Raw genomic sequence first — 19,075 nt, 5'->3', positions numbered from 1 at the left:
AAATGATGTCAATTAGCCTATCAGAAGCTTCCAAAGCCATGACATCATTTTCTGGAATGTTCCAAGCTGTTTAAAGGCACAGTCAACTTGGTGTATGTAAACTTCTGACCCACTGGAATTGTGATACAGTGAATTATAAGTGAAATCTGTCTGTAAACAATTGTTGGAAAAATTACTTGTGTCATACACAAAGTATATGTCCTAACCGAGTTGCCAAGACAATAGTTTGTTAACAAGAAATGTGTGGAGTGGTTGAAAAATGAGTTTTAATGACTCCAACCTAAGTGTATGTAAACCTCCGACTTCAACTGTATGTAGTATATAAACTCAGCAAAAAAAGAAACGTCCTCTCACTTTCAACTGCATTTATTTTCAGTAAACTTCAAGTGTAAATATTTGTATGAACATAAGATTCAACAACTGAGACATAAACTGAACAAGTTCCGCAGACATGTGACTAATAGAAATGGAATAATGTGTTCCTGATCAATGTATGTGTGGGGGGGGGGGTCAAAATCAAAATAGTCAGTATCTGGCGAGGCCACCAGCTGCATTATGTACTGCAGTGCATCTCCTCCTCATGGACTGCACCAGATTTGACAGTTCTTGCTGTGAGATGTTACCTCACTCTTCCACCTGCAAGTTAAGGGACATTTCTGGGGGGAATGGCCCTAGCCCTCACCCTCAGATCCAACAGGTCCCAGACGTGCTCAATTGGATTGAGATCCGGGCTCTTCGCTGGCCATGGCAGAACGCTGACATTCCTGTCTTGCAGGAAATCACGCACAGAATGAGCAGTATGGCTGGTGGCATTGTCATGCTGGAGGGTCATGTCAGCATGAGCCTGCAGGAAGGGTACCACATGAGGGAGGAGGATGTCGTCCCTGTAATGCACAGCGTTGACATTGCCTGCAATGACAACAAACTTATTTCGATGATGCTGTGACACACCGCCCCAGACAATGACAGACCCTCCACTTCCAAATTGATCCCGCTCCAGAGTACAGGCCTCGGTGTAACGCTCATTGCTTTAACGAGAAACGCAAATCCGACCATCACCCCTGGTGAGACAAAACCGCGAGTCGTCAGGAAAGAGCATTTTTGCCAGTCCTGTCTGGTCCAGTGACAGTGGGTTTGTGCCCATAGGCAACGTTGTTTCCGGTGATGTCTGGTGAGGACCTGCCTTACAAAAGGCCTACATGCCCTCAGTCCAGCCTCTCTCAGCCTATTCCAGACAGTCTGAGGACTGATGGAGGGATTGTGCGTTCCTGTTGTAACTCGGGCAGTTGTTGTTGCCATTCTGTACCTGTCCCGCAGGTGTGATATTCAGATGTACCGATCCTGTGCAGGTGTTGTTACACGTGGTCTGCCACTGCGAGGATGATCAACTGTCCGTCCTGTCTCCCTGTAGCGCTGTCTTAGGCATCTCACAGTACAGACATTGCAATTTATTGTCCTGGCCACATCTGCAGTCTTCATTGCTCCTTGCAGCATGCTTAAGGCACGTTGACGCAGGTGAGCAGGGACCCTGGGCATCTTTCTTTTGGTGTTTTTCAGAGTCAGTAGAAAGGCCTCTTTAGTGTCATACGTTTTCAGAACTGACCTTAATTGCCTACCGTCTGTAAGCTGTTTGTGTCTTAATGACAGTTCCACAGGTGCATTCTAACTACAAGCAGGTTCATTAATTGTTTATGGTTCATTGAACAAGCATGGGAAACAGTGTTTAAACCCTTTACAATGAAGATCTGTGAAGTTAATTGGATTTTTATGAATTATCTTTGAAAGACAGGGTCCTGAAAAAGGGATGCTTCTTTTTTGCTGAGTTTTTAAAATCTTTCTTTCTTGTATAAAATAACTGTACATCATTAATGTTTCATCAGGGAAAATGCCCCACTCTCTGAAGTGTGTTTTTTTTTTATGTCTGAAGCCCTGATAGGGAGGAGAGAGGGAGGAGAATGGAAGTGAGACAAGGGAGGAAAAAGGGAGAGAAGTTTGGAAAATAAGAGAAGGGAGAGATGGACATGCATTACAAAAAAAGGCAATGGAAGGGAAAATGTGTGAATGAAAGAAAAAGATGAGTGACAGAGTGAGTGAGGGAGGGGAAGAAAGAGGAGAGACCTGCTTGTAGTTAGAAACAGATTCCCTCAAGTGCCCTCAATTCTGCTCCCACACACACACAGCCCAGCACAAATCCCCTCAGGCGGACACACACGCAGTCACCTGAACAAACAACGAGACAGGTGTGTGTTACTGTAACCCTACTGTATATGCTATCCACCATGTGAAAAGGAAACAGTTAAATTGCCGAGAGCCCAGGCTGCTTGTCGTATAAACAGTGGTGTCAGACATGTAGAAAGCCAGTCTGGAAATCATAGTTGTGTTCTAATACTCATACTAACCGTACTATTTGTGACCTAAATTGAGTATATATATCATGCTTATTCGTCATAGTATGTCAAAAATTCCCGGATGTTGTACTACATTCGCCAAAATACGAAGTATACAAGCATTAGACACTATTTCTGTGCTTTTAGGGCCTATAATGCAATCCTTCAGAAAATCGGGGTGGCTTCACAACCTTTTTAGATTTGAATAAAATGGAGGAAAATATCCAGCCAAAGTCCAACGAGAGCGCATACAAATCAATTGCTCTAATGACAAATGTTAAAGATAATGTTCAGCAACGTAACTAAGCAATGACTTTTCAAATAATTACCACATTATGTTGGCTGACAATTTCTTAACTACGCTATCCTTACAAACCACATAGCATGTCATTACAGCAGTATGTACCGGTATGTTAGCTAGCTACCTAACGTCAGTTGGCTACTAATATATCGAACTTGCCAGTATATAAACTATATGCTAACTACCCAATGTTTATTGACTTGATTTTTCCTGTCTTTCTTAGTTTAGTTGTGCATTCTCAATGGACATTTGGGTGCATTCGTAAATTCGCTCTGGCTATCTACTCCGATTTCAGAGGACACTTGTTTGAGTGTACCAGAGCTCAGAATAACTGATGAATTTATGAACACTCAACACCAGTGTCAGTAAACGTTGGCATTAAAGCGTAATTAAATTGTTGCCCGCAGCACAAACACTAACGCTCTGGATAACTCGAAAACAGCCTAACCAGCTCTGCTAGGGCAAGTAAAATGGTCAGATTGAGGTGTTCTCTCATTTGTGTTTGGAAGTAGCTAGCCAGTTAGCTTGGGTGCTTGACTGCCATTGTCAAGTCGGAACGCTTGGATCAACACTACTGCTTGGATCAACACTACTCCTCAGCTAGAACGTCCATTGATACTGCCTGGCAGTGTGCGCTCTGAATGCTCCGAGAGCGAAACACTCAATTTACATAACGGACACTGAGCGCACTCCAGATTGAATTTAATAACACTCAGTTGTAAAATGTCTAGCTACTAATTTGTCATGCTAACAAGCTAGCAAGAGTTTGCATAGCAACAGCATCAATTTCTGGTAGACAGGCGAAGCGTATGCTCAACTGAAAGGACACCGTTCACTTACAGTATACTAAAATGAACTAATAGTATATACTCATTAAGTAGGTAGAATACAGTATGTTGTATGGGTATTCAAAAACAGCTCTAGTCAACACCACACACAGCTCAGGTAAGTGTGTTTGTGTGGGACTAGCATCCATGGAAACCATCCATTCACCAGAGTATTGCGAGATTAAACCAATAAACGGATACATTGACACTCACATGCTCAAGTTCATGTGGATGCACACAAAATCTTATCACTATTTTAATAATCAAAGTGAACTCAGCCATTTTAGAGACTCCTAGCCCTACTATTCACCCCCTATCTGCATATGGGTTACTCAACCTTCCTCCCTCTTTCTCTCACCCTGTTAGGATACAGCTGTATTTTTATTATAATGGATCTTGGTTGGAGGGAGTGAGAGGAAAGGAGAGAGCAAGGGCGAAGGCAAATGGAGGCAAAAAATCAAGTCTTGTGTGAGACTGATGAACTATTTTACCCTACATTCCTTCTCTTTCACTCTCTTTCTGGGCTGGAGGGCATAGGGAGTGTTATTTAGTGCTGCCATAGAAAATATCTAAACAAAACATGAGCCAGTAGTGTATGGAGTTATATATCTCAAGGCTTTGTTCCTATAGATCAGTTTATGCATGGCTGGCAGTCCGCTCGGTGACAGATAAAGCATATCCTGATCATTTCAACAGACTCCAGAGGCCTACTCTATGTGTCAGTTGAGGAGTTACTGAGGTAACTTTGGTCAACTCTGGAGTTCAACACGGGATGACCGGTACTACACAAGTGGCTCACCTTTTAGCTAGGTACATCAATGTCAACTTATCCATTAGAACTAACCTGCTTTTTGTAAAATCATTAATATGTTAAAACACTTATCACATTACATTAATAATTGCTCCTGTCATTCAGGATAGAACCTGTTTTGAGCGCCAATTTTCTTTGCAACACACGTTCAAAAGTTTGGGGTCACTTAGAAATGTCCTCGTTTCCCCATGAAAACATACATGAAATTAATTGCAAAATGAATAAGAACGTCACGCTGGTGTAAAGGATTTGGAGACAGGCGCAGGAATACATCTGGGTTTTTAATACATCCAAAATACACATACAAAACACTGGGATGTACCCAAACAAAAAAGCAAGGGTAAACCTCAAAGAACGACACCCGTAATATACAATGCACAAAACACACAGCACATGCTGAGCCACCGCATAGGTACTCACACGACCAACGGACATGGGAAGAATAATCTACAGCCCAACGGGGCACCAAAGGGCACATTTATACAAACACTATCAGTGAGGAACTGGAACCAGGTGTGCGTAATGACAGTTCAGTGCAGCCTAGAAGGCCTGTGACTTGGACCTCCGGAATTGGTGAACAGAAGGAGCAGCAGTACCAGGGGGATTTGTGACAAGGAAATATAGTCAAGGCGTTGACAAGGTTATAAATAATGATTTTTAATTTAAATAATAATTGTGTCCTTCAAACTTTGCTTTCGGCAAAGAATCCTCCATTTGCAGCAATTACAGCCTTGCAGACCTTTGGCATTCTAGTTGTCAATTTGCTGAGGTAATCTGAAGAGATTTCAACACATGCTTCCTGACGCACCTTCCACAAGTTGGATTGGCTTGATGGGCACTTCTTACGTACCATACGGTCAAGCTGCTCCCACAACAGCTCAATAGGGTTGAGATCCAGTGACTGCTGGCCACTCCATTATAGACAGAAAACCAGCTGACTGCTTCTTCCCTAAATAGTTATTGCATAGTTTGGAGCTATGCTTTTGGGTCATTGTCCTGTTGTAGGAGGAAATTGTCTCCAATTAAGCACCGTCCACAGGGTATGGCATGGCGTTGCAAAATGGAGTGATAGACTTCCTTCTTCAAGATCCCTTTTACCCTGTACAAATGTCCCACGTTACCACCACCAAAGTAACACCAGACCATCACATTGCCTCCACCATGCTTGATAGATGACGTCAAGCACTCCAGCATCTTTTCATTTTGTATGCGTCTCACAAACGTTCTTCTTCGTGATCCGAACACCTCAAACTTAGATTCGTCTGTCCATAACATTTTTTTCCAATCTTCCTCTGTCCAGTGTCTGTGTTATTTTTCCCATCTTAATCTTGTATTTTTATTGGCCAGTCTGAGATATGGCTTTTTCTTTGCAACTCTGCCTAGAAGGCCAGGATTCCGGAGTCGGTTCTTCACTGTTGACGTTGAGACTGGTGTTTTGCGGGTACTATTCAATAAAGACCCCAAACGTTTGAACAGTAGTGTATGTATATACAGTGGGGCAAAAAAGTATTTAGTCAGCCACCAATTGTGCAAGTTCTCCTACTTAAAAAGATGAGAGAGGCCTGTAATTTTCATCATAGGTACCCTTCAACTATGAGAGACAAAATTGGAGAAAAAAAATCCAGAAAATCACATTGTAGGATTTTTTATGAATTTATTTGAAAATTATGGTGGAAAATAAGTATTTGGTCAATAACAAAAGTTTATCTCAATACTTTGTTATATACCCTTTGTTGGCAATGACAGATGTCAAACGTTTTCTGTAAGTCTTCACAAGGTTTTCACACACTGTTGCTGGTATTTTGGCCCATTCCTCCATGCAGATCTCCTCTATTGCAGTGATGTTTTGGGGCTGTTGCTGGGCAACACAGACTTGCAACTCCCTCCAAAGATTTTCTATGGGGTTGAGATCTGGAGACTGGCTAGGCCACTCCAGGACCTTCAAATGCTTCTTACGAAGCCACTCCTTCGTTGCCCGGGCGGTGTGTTTGGGATCATTGTCATGCTGAAACACCCAGCCAGCCACGTTTCATCTTCAATGCCCTTGCTGATGGAAGGAGGTTTTCACTTAAAATCTCACGATACATGGCCCCATTCATTATTTCCTTTACACGGATCAGTCGTCCTGGTCCCTTTGCAGAAAAACAGCCCCTAAGCATGATGTGTCCACTCCCATGCTTCACAGTAGGTATGGTGTTCTTTGGATGCAACTCGGCATTCTTTGTCCTCCAAACACGACAAGTTGAGTTTTTACCAAAAAGTTATATTTTGGTTTCATCTGACCATATGACATTCTCCCAATCTTCTTCTGGATCATCCAAATGCTGTCTAGCAAACTTCAGACGGGCCTGGACATGTACTGGCTTAAGCAGGGGGACACGTCTGGAACTGCAGGATTTGAGTCCCTGGCGGGGTAGTGTGTAACTGATGGTAGCCTTTGTTACTTTGGTCCCAGTTCTCTGCAGGTCATTCACTAGGTCCCCCCGTGTGTTTCTGGGATTTTTGCTCACCGTTCTTGTGATCATTTTGACCCCACGGGGTGAGATCTTGCGTGGAGCACCAGATCGAGGGAGATTATCAATAGTCTTGAATGTCTTCCATTTCCTAATAATTGCTCCCACAGTTGATTTCTTCAAACCAAGCTGCTTACCTATTGCAGAGTCAGTCTTCCCAGCCTGGTGCAGGTCTACAATTTTGTTTCTGGTGTCCTTTGACAGCTCTTTGGTCTTGGCCATAGTGGAGTTTGGAGTGTGACTGTTTGAGATTGTGGACAGGTGTCTTTTATACTTCTAACAAGTTCAAACAGGTGCCATTAATACAGGTAACGAGTGGAGGACAGTGGAGCCTCTTAAAGAAGAAGTTACAGGTCTCTGAGAGCCAGAAATCTTGCTTGTTTGTAGGTGACCAAATACTTATTTTCCACCATAATTTGCAAATAAATTCATAAAAAATCCTACAATGTGATTTTCTGGATTTTTTTCTCATTGTGTCTGTCAAAGTTGAAGTGTACCTATGATGAAAATTATAGGCCTCTTTCATCTTTTTAAGTGGGAGAACTTGCACAATTGGTGGCTGTTTAAATACTTTTTTGTCCCACTCTAAATATATTTTGGGGGAGGGGGGTTGCCTGTTTCGCAAGTTATTTTTGCATTAATATGTGTCACATATCAGTTTGCAAACAATGTAAAATATATATATATATATATATATATATATATATATATATATATATATATATATATATATATATATATCATTGAGTTAATAAAGCCAAATTCAAAAACCCAGCTTCAAAATGCAGGTGTTTCAGCGTAGCTCAGTGCTTTCTGTTGTGGTGGGGCAGGCCAGCAGAAAATAAGAGCATTGCACCATAATTGGCTCAGCATTGCACCGTGATTGGCTCAGTGTTCTGTCACTCATGGGGACACTATGTCACACACTTTAGTCACACTGCTAGTCACACCGAGCTTCTACACCTACATTGCTTGCTGTTTGGGGTTTTAGGCTGGGTGTCTGTTCAGCACTTTGATATATCAGCTGATGTAAGAAGGGCTATATAAATACATTTGATTTGATTTAGTAAGGGTACACATCAAGAATGTGAGCCCTTTGAGTTCTGCCATAGACTTAGATTGAAAGTGCCCTTCCAAGAAGGCTCAAGGTCATTGGCCACAATTACGTTATATCCACAGTAGCTTTGATTGGACTGATCATGTCATCTGTTGTCATCAAGTTGTCATGAAGCCTGAGCTCGAATGGGCGGCTAACTGATGCTGGCTGGTTTCAGAAAACCCTGAGTAGATCTTGTTTCCTTCATAGCATACCCTTCAGGTTGTCTTGCTGTTTTTTGGGAGGGGGGAGTATAGTCAATGACCAATGAAGTGTTCTAGATGCTGCAATACCATCACATTAGTCACTGTCCACAACACCACATGCAGACATATTTCAGCATGTCATCTGTCTCTGTGGGATGCTGATGGGTAAAGCTTAGACAAATAACTACATAATTGTCTGAATAGGTAAATAAAAAACATAAAAATAAATAAAAAACTATGAAGGTGATGAGAGAAGTTCCCATTAACACAACAGGAGATTTCACACAATCACAACACATTCTTGTCTGCATGGTTAGGATGTGTAGAGAGGCAAGCCCATGTAATACAGTTCCACCCCCACTCCAGTGTTTGTGTGATACTGACCTATGGAGAACCTCTCTGTCTCACACACAGAGAGAAACCCAACCCTGGTCTCTAGATTCTCTACATACTTATGGACTAAACATTTTAAAAGAACCTTCCTCATTCCATGCCATAATTAAAAGTCTATTCACACCGAGACAAACTCAGAGGATAACATTACTACAATAAGATTTGCATGACCTCAGGAGGAGAGAGCGATGGACAGAGAGAAAGAGGGAGAGATTTTTTTTCTTTTTGCAATTCAGTGGCTTTTGTTTTTGTGAGGTTAGACCTTGGCTGGTGTTGTTCAGTGGTTTATTGTTTTAAACATCGGCTTTTGTTTTTGTGGGGTTAGATCTTGGCTGGTGTCTGCTGTATGAGAGTATATGTGTTGTGTGAGTATGCATGTGCATGAGTGTTTATGTTACGTGAGTGTACTTGTGTGTGTGTGTGTGTGTGTGTGTGTGTGTGTGTGTGTGTGTGTGTGTGTGCTTGTGTGTGTTTGTGAGTGTACTTGTGTTTGTGTGTGTGTGTGTGTGTGTGTGTGTGTGTGTGTACTTGTGTTTGTGTGTGTGTGTGTGTGTGCTTGTGTGTGTTTGTGTGTGTGAGTGTACTTGTGTGTGTGTGTGTGTGTGTGTGTGTGTGGGGGGGGGGGGATGCTCTGGGATGCGGGTGTCAAAGGGGTGGACAGGTCTGACAGAGACAGAGCTCCTGGAAGTCCCCTCACCGGCCATTAAACTAAAGTACCCTTTATTTCACTCTCCTTCCCTCTCATTTCTTCGTCCTGTAGTCCTATAGTCATGCTGTTGTTACAGTTGGACCTAGAGGGGTAATGTTTAGGTAACATCCCACCATGCTCCCTGTCCCCTTCCCTGCCGCCCTGTCCTACTGCCCTCTGCATTTGGGGTTAGGATGTGAGGGAGGTGGTTGGGGGGTGAACAGTGGATCCCCCCATGTGCCCTGCTGTGCTAATGTTTGTGTGTGCTTGTGTGTGTGTGGGTGTGTGTGGGGGGTTGTGTGTGTGTGTGTGTGTGTGTGGGGGGGGGGGGGGGATGTGTATGCATGTGTGTGCAGAGTGTCGCCTGTAGGGATCAGGGTCCCTACACTTGCCGGACCTGTCGGTCACAGAGAACAGACTTTGGCAACACCCACCCCCACACTCAGAAGACCCAGACACAGACACACACACCTCACATCTCACTCCACAAATGTTTAGCAATGCCAAACATGAATTTACCTTTTATCCACAGCTGTATGTAAGCCTATATTTATAATTGAAAACTCAGAATGAATGGGTCCATATCATTAACAGAGACTGTCTCTCTACCCTGTTCTTTGTGCAGGTCTGCTGTTTGTGTGTTGTTCCATCCAAGTACAGTAGTTCAGCTGTGTTTTGTATGTGTAGTGCTGTGGTCTAATAGAGAAATCACAGAGGGCGTGATATAGAGATGACTGATACACAGGTATCATTATCTACTGATGGCCAAAGTGTGTGAGAATGTCTGTGTGTGTGTGTGTGTGTGTGTGTGTGTGTGTGTGTGTGTGTGTGTGTGTGTGTGTGTGTGTGTGTGTGTGTGTGTGTGTGTGTGTGTGTGTGTGTGTGTGTGTGTGTGTGTGTGTGTGTGTGTGTGAGAGAGAGAGAGAGTGCATGTATGTGCGTGTGTGAGTGTGTTTGTATGCGCGTGTATAATTATGATTGTGGTGGTGCTGAGAAAGAAATGTCTCTGTTTGAGAGAGCCATCTGTTGAGACAGACTCACACCATTCATCCTCAACGTAATTACCATGCAGGGAACGACAGAGCGGAAAAACGGCAACCAGGAATATGAGAGGGAGAGACGGATAGACAGATTAACGATACTTCACTTAACCACTGGCAAGTCACTCTGGCATGTCTCTTCATTAACAACAGTAGACAGCAGAGAATATTGTACACTCATACACATTGCTGAGTCCAAGATACTTTGAGATTCCAATGACAGATTGAATCCTTGGTTTTCTTCTGAGTTATCTGAGCTCATTCAGATGAGAAATCAGGCCTAGGCAAAAGCAAGGAAAACTGACTCTGTAGTGGACTAGAAATCTTTCAGATGAGAAACAGATGTACTATCTTGATTAGGAAAGCTAAATCAAGCTACTTTTTAAGCTCTATCCCTGACTCTGCTGGTGATCCTTCTGAAGTTTGTAAACAGTAAATGCACTGAAGAGTACAAATTCCTCTTCTTCCCAAGCAAGTTCTGTCTGACTGGCGTCATAACTGAGAAGAATGGGATAAGTGATGCTTTTAATCATCATGTTATCTCTGCAGACTTTTTACTTGAGAGAAACGGTGGTGTAGTTGGTCAGCTCTTCTCTGCGCCAGCCTCTAGCTGACTCAATGCTTAACCCATCAACTTCTAGTGAATCTTTGTTTTCATTTGAACAATTTACTATCTGTGGTGCTAGATGCCTTGATTAAGATTGATGTAAAAAAATCCACTGGGGCTGATATGCTTGATCCATTTTTTCTGCAGCTCTCTGCTCACCTGATTGCTGAATCATTAACCTATATTTTTATCCTGAAGATGATATCTGGTACTATCCCCAAGGTTTGGAAGGTGGCCCATGTATTCCCCTTTCACAAAGGTGGTAACCCTTGTGACCTAAATAATTATTGGCCTATTTCTAAACTATCTTGCCTAGCTAAAATATTAGAGTCCTTTATTCAATCTCTGCTAAGATCTTTCTTGTCTTTGAAATGTATTCTAAATGTACATCAGTCTGGTTTTAGACCAGGTCATAGCACTCTCTACTGCATCCCTAGTTATAAATGATGATAAATCAGGTTTCCTGGATATTACTAAAGGTGTCGATTCTGGGTCGATTCTGGGTACTGTACTTTTTACTGTTTACACTAACAATATCGACTTGTCCGTAAAAAAACTCCTCTTGTATGACAATGATACTGTTGTGTAATCTACTGCCCCTACTGTTAACCAGGCTCTATCTGAACTACAGTATGCCTTCATTGTAATACAGCAAAACTTTATTGACCTGGAATTAGTACTGAATTCAGGTAGAACTAAGTATATGTTGTTCTCTAGAGAGCATTAAAAAAAGTCTGATGATTTAAGCATATGTACTTTGGATGGTGTCCATGTAGACCGTGTCCCTGCTTACAAATATCTGGGCATCTGGATAGATGAAAAGCTGTCTTTTAAAAAGCATATTAATGAGTTAGTTAACAAGCTGGGTATAAAAATGGGCTTCTATAGAAATAGGTCCTGCCTCTCGCTCAATAGTAGAATGCAATGACGTTCCTATCGGTCCTAGACCATGGCGACATCATCTATACGAACTCAGCTGCCACTTCATTAAAGTCGTTAGATGCAGTTTATCATAGCACTGCAATTACAAATCTGGGGACCTATGCCTTTTCAGTCTCCTGAGGGGGATAAGGTGTTGTCATGCCCTCTTCACAACTGTCTTGGTGTTTGGACCATGATAGCTTGTTTGTGATGTGGACACCAAGGAACTTGAAACTCTCAACCTTCTCCACTTCAGCCCAGTCGATGTTAATGGGGGCCTGTTCGGCCCTCCTTTTCCTATAGTCATTCATCTCCTTTGTCTTGCACACATTGAATGAGGGGTTGTTGTCCTGGCACCACACTACCAGGTCTCTGACCTCCTCCCTATAGACTGTTTCATCGTTGTTGGTGATCATGCCTACCACTGTTGTGTCGTCAGCAAATGTAATGATGGTGTTGGAGTCGTGCTTGGTCACTCATTCGTGGGTAGACAGGGAGAACGGGAGGGGACTAAGCACGCACCCCTGTTGAGGATCAGCGTGGCAGAGCAATTCAGAAACCTGATTGAGGACCTTTTTACAGATAAATGTGTTTTTTTTGATGATTGTGTTTTTCTTTCTGCTTGCGTTTAGTATTTTCTGTAATTTATATAATTTAGGTTTCATCTGTAAAAGAGACCTTGGTCTCAGTATGACTCTCTGATAAAATAAAGGTTACCCATGACAACACAGTGGAAATAGTATAAAATAGTATAAAATCAATTCTAGTGTATAGTTTTCTAGAGATGGATATCAGAACAGATCGATGTACCTCACAGAGCTGGTAACAGTGTATGTTCAATAAATATCTAACAGATTCGATCCAGTGTGATCTAACAGATTCTTACATATCCACTCTGATACATATCTCCTCTGATCTGAAGGTCTACATGGTCAGTAATTATATTTTGTAACAGATCCTACTATGTTCAGTAAGCATGTCTTTGATCAGCCATATGGCACATGGAATTCTGAGGAAGAAAGTTGTGTACCTATGCACATCAAACATATCTCAGATGCAGAGTACATGGGCTATCAATGTGGTTTCCTTTTCAATCCCATGCATATGGCAGACACTTATCTTACATTCTCAGTAAAAAAATGTAATTGATGCTGAAAATGTGCTGTATAAAGCCAAATACATAAAACATTTTAAAAGCAACCAAACAACATCATGGAAATATGGGTTGCACTTTATGTTGACACACACTTTAGCAGAAATGCCGTATCACAGTCAATCTTTAGTAGTTAAGTGAATCACTTCTTTCTCAATACAGACAGAAACAGGCACCAGCAGAAACCTCTATCCCTGCTGGATATGCATACAGACAAGTATGAATATAGAGCAGCTGGTAAGAACAGAGTAAGCATAGATGATTCTTCTTTTAAGATAGCTTTAGAGTAATAGTAGAAAGAGGGAAGAAATATGGTACAGTAAGTGTCAAGGTAAATGAATAAGACTCACCTTTATAAGAGAGTTTTAGCCTGGGCATATTGCTCTTCGTCTTCTGTGCTCCAGAAATAACCACCATCCCACACAGCAACACCACCATGCCCCAGAAAGAGGCCATGATCCTGGGGAGAGAGAGGCCAGACAAGTCCCTGAAGAACCAGTCCTCCGGAACACAGAATAGATGTCAGCAGAACCAGGATCAGTCCCAGATCAGGGGTAGAGTTTCCAGAAAATAAAAAAGTATTGAAATACTGTCAAACAGAAGTCTGTTCAGTCCAGTAATTTTGCAAAACTGGACCAGAACCTGTCCTACGTTCAGGGGTTATGGGTCAGGGGTTCCAGAGACACAGAACCTGAAAATGGAGCAGGGGTATGGGTAAGTGCTTTAGACAGCCAGTCTAAGCAAGCCAAACAGAACAGAGTCAAACCAAACTAAGTGGAACTGAACCGAGCTGAACCGGACCCACACAGCAGACTCATACCACCTCAATGTTGGAGGTCAGAGGCAAGGGGAGTCCCACCATACCGATCCCGGGGAGAGTGAGGGGAGCTGGGCTAGAGATCAGTCTTTACGTGGGTCTCTGCTCCAACAATTCTCTAGTGTTGACTCTCTATTTGTTTCTCTCTTTTCTCTCTTCCAGCATGCCCTCAATTAAAACTCTGTCTTTAGTTAGTAAAGACAAACAGGTCCAGTATGTTCCAGCTCCTAATCCAGTTAGCTTGGGAAATAGTCTTCACTGAGACATTCTATGTCCTCAACATAGCCCAGCTCAGCCTAGCCCTGTCCACACTACACACTGCACACAGAGCAACTGAGAACAGCTGAGGGAGCCAGCACAGCCAGAGAGAAGGGGGTGGAGGGAGTGGAGACGAGTAAGAGAAAGAGCACAGGGACGTGTGAGAGAGCTGCGAGAGTGAAAAAGTGAGGAGGAGAGAGAGAGAGAGAGAAGGAAGGCAGAGAGAGTAGTAGAGATAAGTGCTGTAAGTGAATGTTGTAATGTAAGTGAATCCTGTAACAGAGAGGTTGTGACTGTTTTTTTCGACACTGAGCTCTACTGTTCTACCTCAGATTTCCCTATTCCTCTACCCTTGACCTCCTCTATTGTCCTTCTCCCAATGTCCAGTTTACCGTATCCTGATATACTGTATCTTTGACAGCAGGACTCTTTCAGTACCACTGCCAGGACATTAAGTAATTGGTCTAATGGGTATTAGACAGGTTCGATCCAAGTCACTCAACAGTCTAAATGCTCCATAATAATATTCCCATACAGCCTCTACAGGCCTGGCTGGCTGTACAGCCAGACACACAATTTACTGGTCAGCCTCGCAAAACAGGCCCAAGGACTTCACTGTCCTTGAAACAGAGAGAGGGAGAGAGATAGAGAGTGAGGAGTGGGGGTTAGACAGAGAGGAGGAGAGGGTGTTAGACAGAGAGGAGGAGAGGGGGTAGAGACTGAGAAAGAACAAATAGAGAACGAGAGAGGGATGAGTGTGGGAGAGAGAGACAGCGGGAGAGAACGAGAGAGGGATAGCTAATGGTATTGCAATAACAGCTTGTTACCGTAGTTGAAGTGGGCTACAGATTAGTAGCTCTGAGAACGGACTAAGTTTTAGATTACTGTCCTGTGAAAACACTACCATTACAGTAAAGCCCAGGCCATATCTGGCTTTGTCAAACATTGATAATTTATTTATTTATTTATGAATTTTACCTCCTTTTCTCCCCAATTTCATGGTATCCAATTGTTAGTAGTTACTATATTGTCTCATCGCTACACTGTCGGAAAGTTATCAGTTTATCTCTGTGGATGGTTTGTCCTCTGACAAATCAACTGTACATGTCGGTGTTCCTCAAGGTTCCGTTTTAGGACCACTATTGTTTTCACTATATATTCTACCTCTTGGTAATGTCATTCGGAAACATAATGTTAACTTTCATTGCTATTCTAGCAGCCGGGTATAGCACTAAAAAAGTAGAGCATTGCAGTAGTCTAATCTAGAAGTTACAAAAGCAAGGATACATTTTTTCTGGATCATTTTTAGACAGAACGTTTCAGATTGTTGTAATGTTACGTAGAATGAAAAAAGCTGTCCTTGAAGCAGTCGTCAAATATGCTCGTCAAAAGAGAGATCAGCTGTACATTTCAAAGAAACATGGTGAAGCCCCAAAATTGCCCTCCCTGGAAGCCTGTGTTTCAGACATAAGGAAGTGGATGGTGGCAAATGTTTTATTTTTAAACTTGGACAAAACAGAGATGCTTGTTCTAGGTCCCAAGAAACAAAGAGATCTTCTGTTGGATCAGACAATTAATCTTGATGGTTGCACAGTTGTCTCAAATAACACTGTGAAGGACCTCGGCGTTACTCTGGACCCTGATCTCTCTTTTGACAAACATTTCAAGACTGTTTCAAGGACAGCTTTTTTCCAAGCACTTTATGGTTTTTGTACTGCACTTGAAGAAACTTACAAGCTCTTGAAATGTTCAGTCTTGACTGACCTTCATGTCTTAAAGTAATGATGGACTGTCGTGGACGGGAAAGGAAGACCCAGAGTTACCTTTGCTGCAGAGGACAAGTTCATTTGAGTTACCAGTCCCAGAAATTGAAGGCCAAATAAATGCTTCACAGAGTTCAAGTAACAGACACATCTCAACATCAACTGTTCAGAGGAGACTGCATGAATCAGGCCTTCATGGTCAAAATGCTGCAAAGAAACCTCTACATTAATAATAAGAGATTTGCTTGGGCCAAGAAACACAAGCAATGGACATTAGACCGATGGAAATCTGTCCTTTGGTCTGATGATTCCAAATTGGAGATTTTTGGTTCCAACCGCCATGTCTTTGTGAGATGCAGAGTAGGTGAACAGATGACCTCTGCATGTGTGGTTCCAACTGTGAGGCATGGAGGAGGAGGTGTGATGGTGTGGTGGTGCTTTGCTGGTGACAGTGTCAGTGATTCCTTTAGAATTCAAGGCACACTTAACCAGCATGGCTACCAATTCCATCTGGTTTGCTCTTCATGGGACTGTCATTTGTTTTTCAACAGGACAATGACCCAATACACCTCCAGGCTGTGTAATGGCTATTTGACAAAGACAAAGAGTGATGGAGTGCTGCATCAGATGACCTGGCCTCCACAATCACCCGACCTCAATCCAATTGAGATGGTTTGGGATGAGTTGGAGCGCAGAGTGAATGAAAAGCAGCCAACAAGTGTTCAGCATATGTGGGAACTCCTTCAAGACTGTTAGAAAAGCATTCCAGGTGAAGCTGGTTTAGAGAATGCCAAGAGTGTGCAAAGCTGTCATCAAGGCAAAGGTTGGCTTCTTTAAAGAATCTAAAATCTAAAAAGTGTTTAACACTTTTTTGGTTACTACATGATTTCATAAGTGTTATTTCATAGTTTTGATGTCTTCACTGTTATTCTACAATGTAGAAAAAAGTATAAATAAAATAAAACCCTTAAATGAGTAAGTGTATCCTGTCACGGTCGTCCTCCTCTTCATCTGAAGAGGAGAAGCGAGAAAAATCGGAGGACCAAAATGCGGCGTGATATGTGTTCATCATGAATTTTAATAAAGAAAACACTGAACACTGAAACCCTATACAAAACAGTAAACAAAATAACAACCGTGAAGCTAATGCGAGCTGCGCTGAAACAAGCCATCAACATAGACAATCACCCACAAACAAACAGTGCAACCCAGGCTACCTAAGTATGATTCTCAATCAGAGACAACTAATGACACCTGCCTCTGATTGAGAACCATACTAGGCCGAAACATAGAAATCCCCAAATCATAGAAAATCAAACATAGACTGCCCACCCAACTCACGCCCTGACCATACTAAATAAATACAAAACAAAGGAAATAAAGGTCAGAACGTGACATATCCAAACTTTGACATTTACTGTATCGCCACTGGTTGGAAGTAGGTGTTTTTGGCTGCTTTCAAAATGAACCCAAACTTAAAAAGTCCATATTGATACAGAAACACATCATTGTCAAGAGCAAGTTGATTGACAAAGTCATGAAAAAAATCTAATTGAGCCATGTTCAAAATGACCCCAGTCAGTAGTTTGAGGGTTAAAGTCCTTTAAGTAAGCCTACTAGGAAATTATTATGTGTATTGTTGACTGTTTTGAAGTACCAGAAAGTCTACTGTTATTACATCACTTCTTGGTAGATTTCTCAGTTGCTCTTTCAAATACAAAAGCTGCACTGTGTAGTGGAACCTCAGCCATTCAAGGGGACATAGATATCTAACAACCTATCTTTAAGTAAGACTCAGTGGCGACAGAGTTACCCAATCTTATCGGTGCCCAAAGCGGTCAGCTCACGGTGTTACGGCACAACGTACACCCTGTGTATTTCTGAGAAAACTGTGCAGTGTTGAAGGATTGTCCTCTCTTGGTTCTGAGGTCATCAATGCACACTGTCCCATTCCTTTACTGTGCCCTTGATATTTTTTCTGTGTGATCATCAGGTTCTCAAACATCCAAGGTCTAAACAACATGATGTAAGGGATTCAACATGGTTAATCCTACAGACAGACACACTGTATATACATGTACCTAGGATGTTTTGTATTGTGATAGAGCCAGCATGGCTGGCTCTATCACAATACAAAACATCCTAGGTACATGTATATACAGTATGTAGGACATGGATTTCTGGGGAAGTTCCCACAAGGGTATAGTACTCAGACACTCTGCACCCTGATCACATAGAGACATACACCATGCTCTCCATATCTCTCTCTGTCTGATATATATAGTATTCACACTCATACAGTCACACAAGGACGTTCCAAGAAGCGAACTGGAAAACTGTTGTTATAGGAGCTCACTGAGATCACATGATGCTTTGAATTCAGGACAGGACAGAACCACTGTTTGGTCCATGTACACTGTTTTAACAGTTTAATGAGATATACAGTGGGGCAAAAAAGTATTTAGTCAGCCACCAATTGTGCAAGTTCTCCCACTTAAAAAGATGAGAGAGGCCTGTAATTTTCATCAAAAGTACACTTCAACTATGACGGACAAAATGAGAAAAAAAAAATCCAGAAAATCACATTGTAGGATTGAGATACACTTTTGTTATTGACCAAATACTTATTTTCCACCATAATTTGCAAATAAATTCATAAAAAATCCTACAATGTGATTTTCTGGATTTTCTTTTCTCATTTTGTCTGTCATAGTTCAAGTGTACCTATGATGAAAATTACAGGCCTCTCTCATCTTTTTAAGTGGGAGAACTTGCACAATTGGTGGCTGACTAAATACTTTTTTGCCCCACTGTACATACCTATTTCATACACAAACTACCAGATACAATCAATTAGATATTTTCGCAATTAAAAGGTAAAAGCGTACAGTTTTCCTTCACTATCACATACTGTTTTGATATTTCCACAATCAACAGATATCGCCCAGTTTTCACAAACAAGTAAGGTTAAAACTGGAAAATATAAATAAACACCATCAATCAACACACAAAGCCATAACCAGAGAGTCATCAATCATAGACTAAACAAGAGGACGGTTGACTTCCCTCTTAAAGCGGGTAAAGTGGGACGTCACTCCTTAACAAACGTCTGACAGTTAGCAAGCTGTCTCCCTACCATAGTGAATGATAATGAGTTATAGTGAGGATGCTCTGGCCATAGACTCAGGACTGATAGAACTGACATAACCCTGAAATCCACATCATTTCCCACCCAGTATCAGAATGAGCAGAATAAAATGTGTCATTGTTGAATGTTTTTAACACTGAGCAAGA

General features: G+C 42.0%; 1 protein-coding gene across 4 annotated transcripts in view; it reads right to left on the bottom strand.

Moving 5' to 3' along the window:
- The window catches only part of LOC139372641 (semaphorin-3ab-like), a 130,445-nt gene that overhangs the window by 54,990 nt on the left and 56,380 nt on the right, over positions 1 to 19,075 (bottom strand). For 2 of the 4 annotated variants that reach the window (XM_071112426.1, XM_071112419.1), the window contains exon 2: positions 13,294 to 13,403. The exons of the other annotated variants lie outside the window; for them this stretch is intronic. In XM_071112426.1, coding sequence (XP_070968527.1) covers positions 13,294 to 13,399 — 106 coding nt within the window. In that variant the 5' untranslated portion in view covers positions 13,400 to 13,403. The remainder of the gene's footprint in view (positions 1 to 13,293; positions 13,404 to 19,075) is intronic. 4 annotated transcript variants of the gene reach the window in all.

Source organism: Oncorhynchus clarkii, chromosome 2, assembly GCF_045791955.1.
Source record: "Oncorhynchus clarkii lewisi isolate Uvic-CL-2024 chromosome 2, UVic_Ocla_1.0, whole genome shotgun sequence".
Lineage (NCBI taxonomy): Eukaryota > Metazoa > Chordata > Actinopteri > Salmoniformes > Salmonidae > Oncorhynchus > Oncorhynchus clarkii.
Note: the sequence above shows the minus strand (reverse complement) of the source record. Positions and strands in the feature narration are given on the sequence as shown.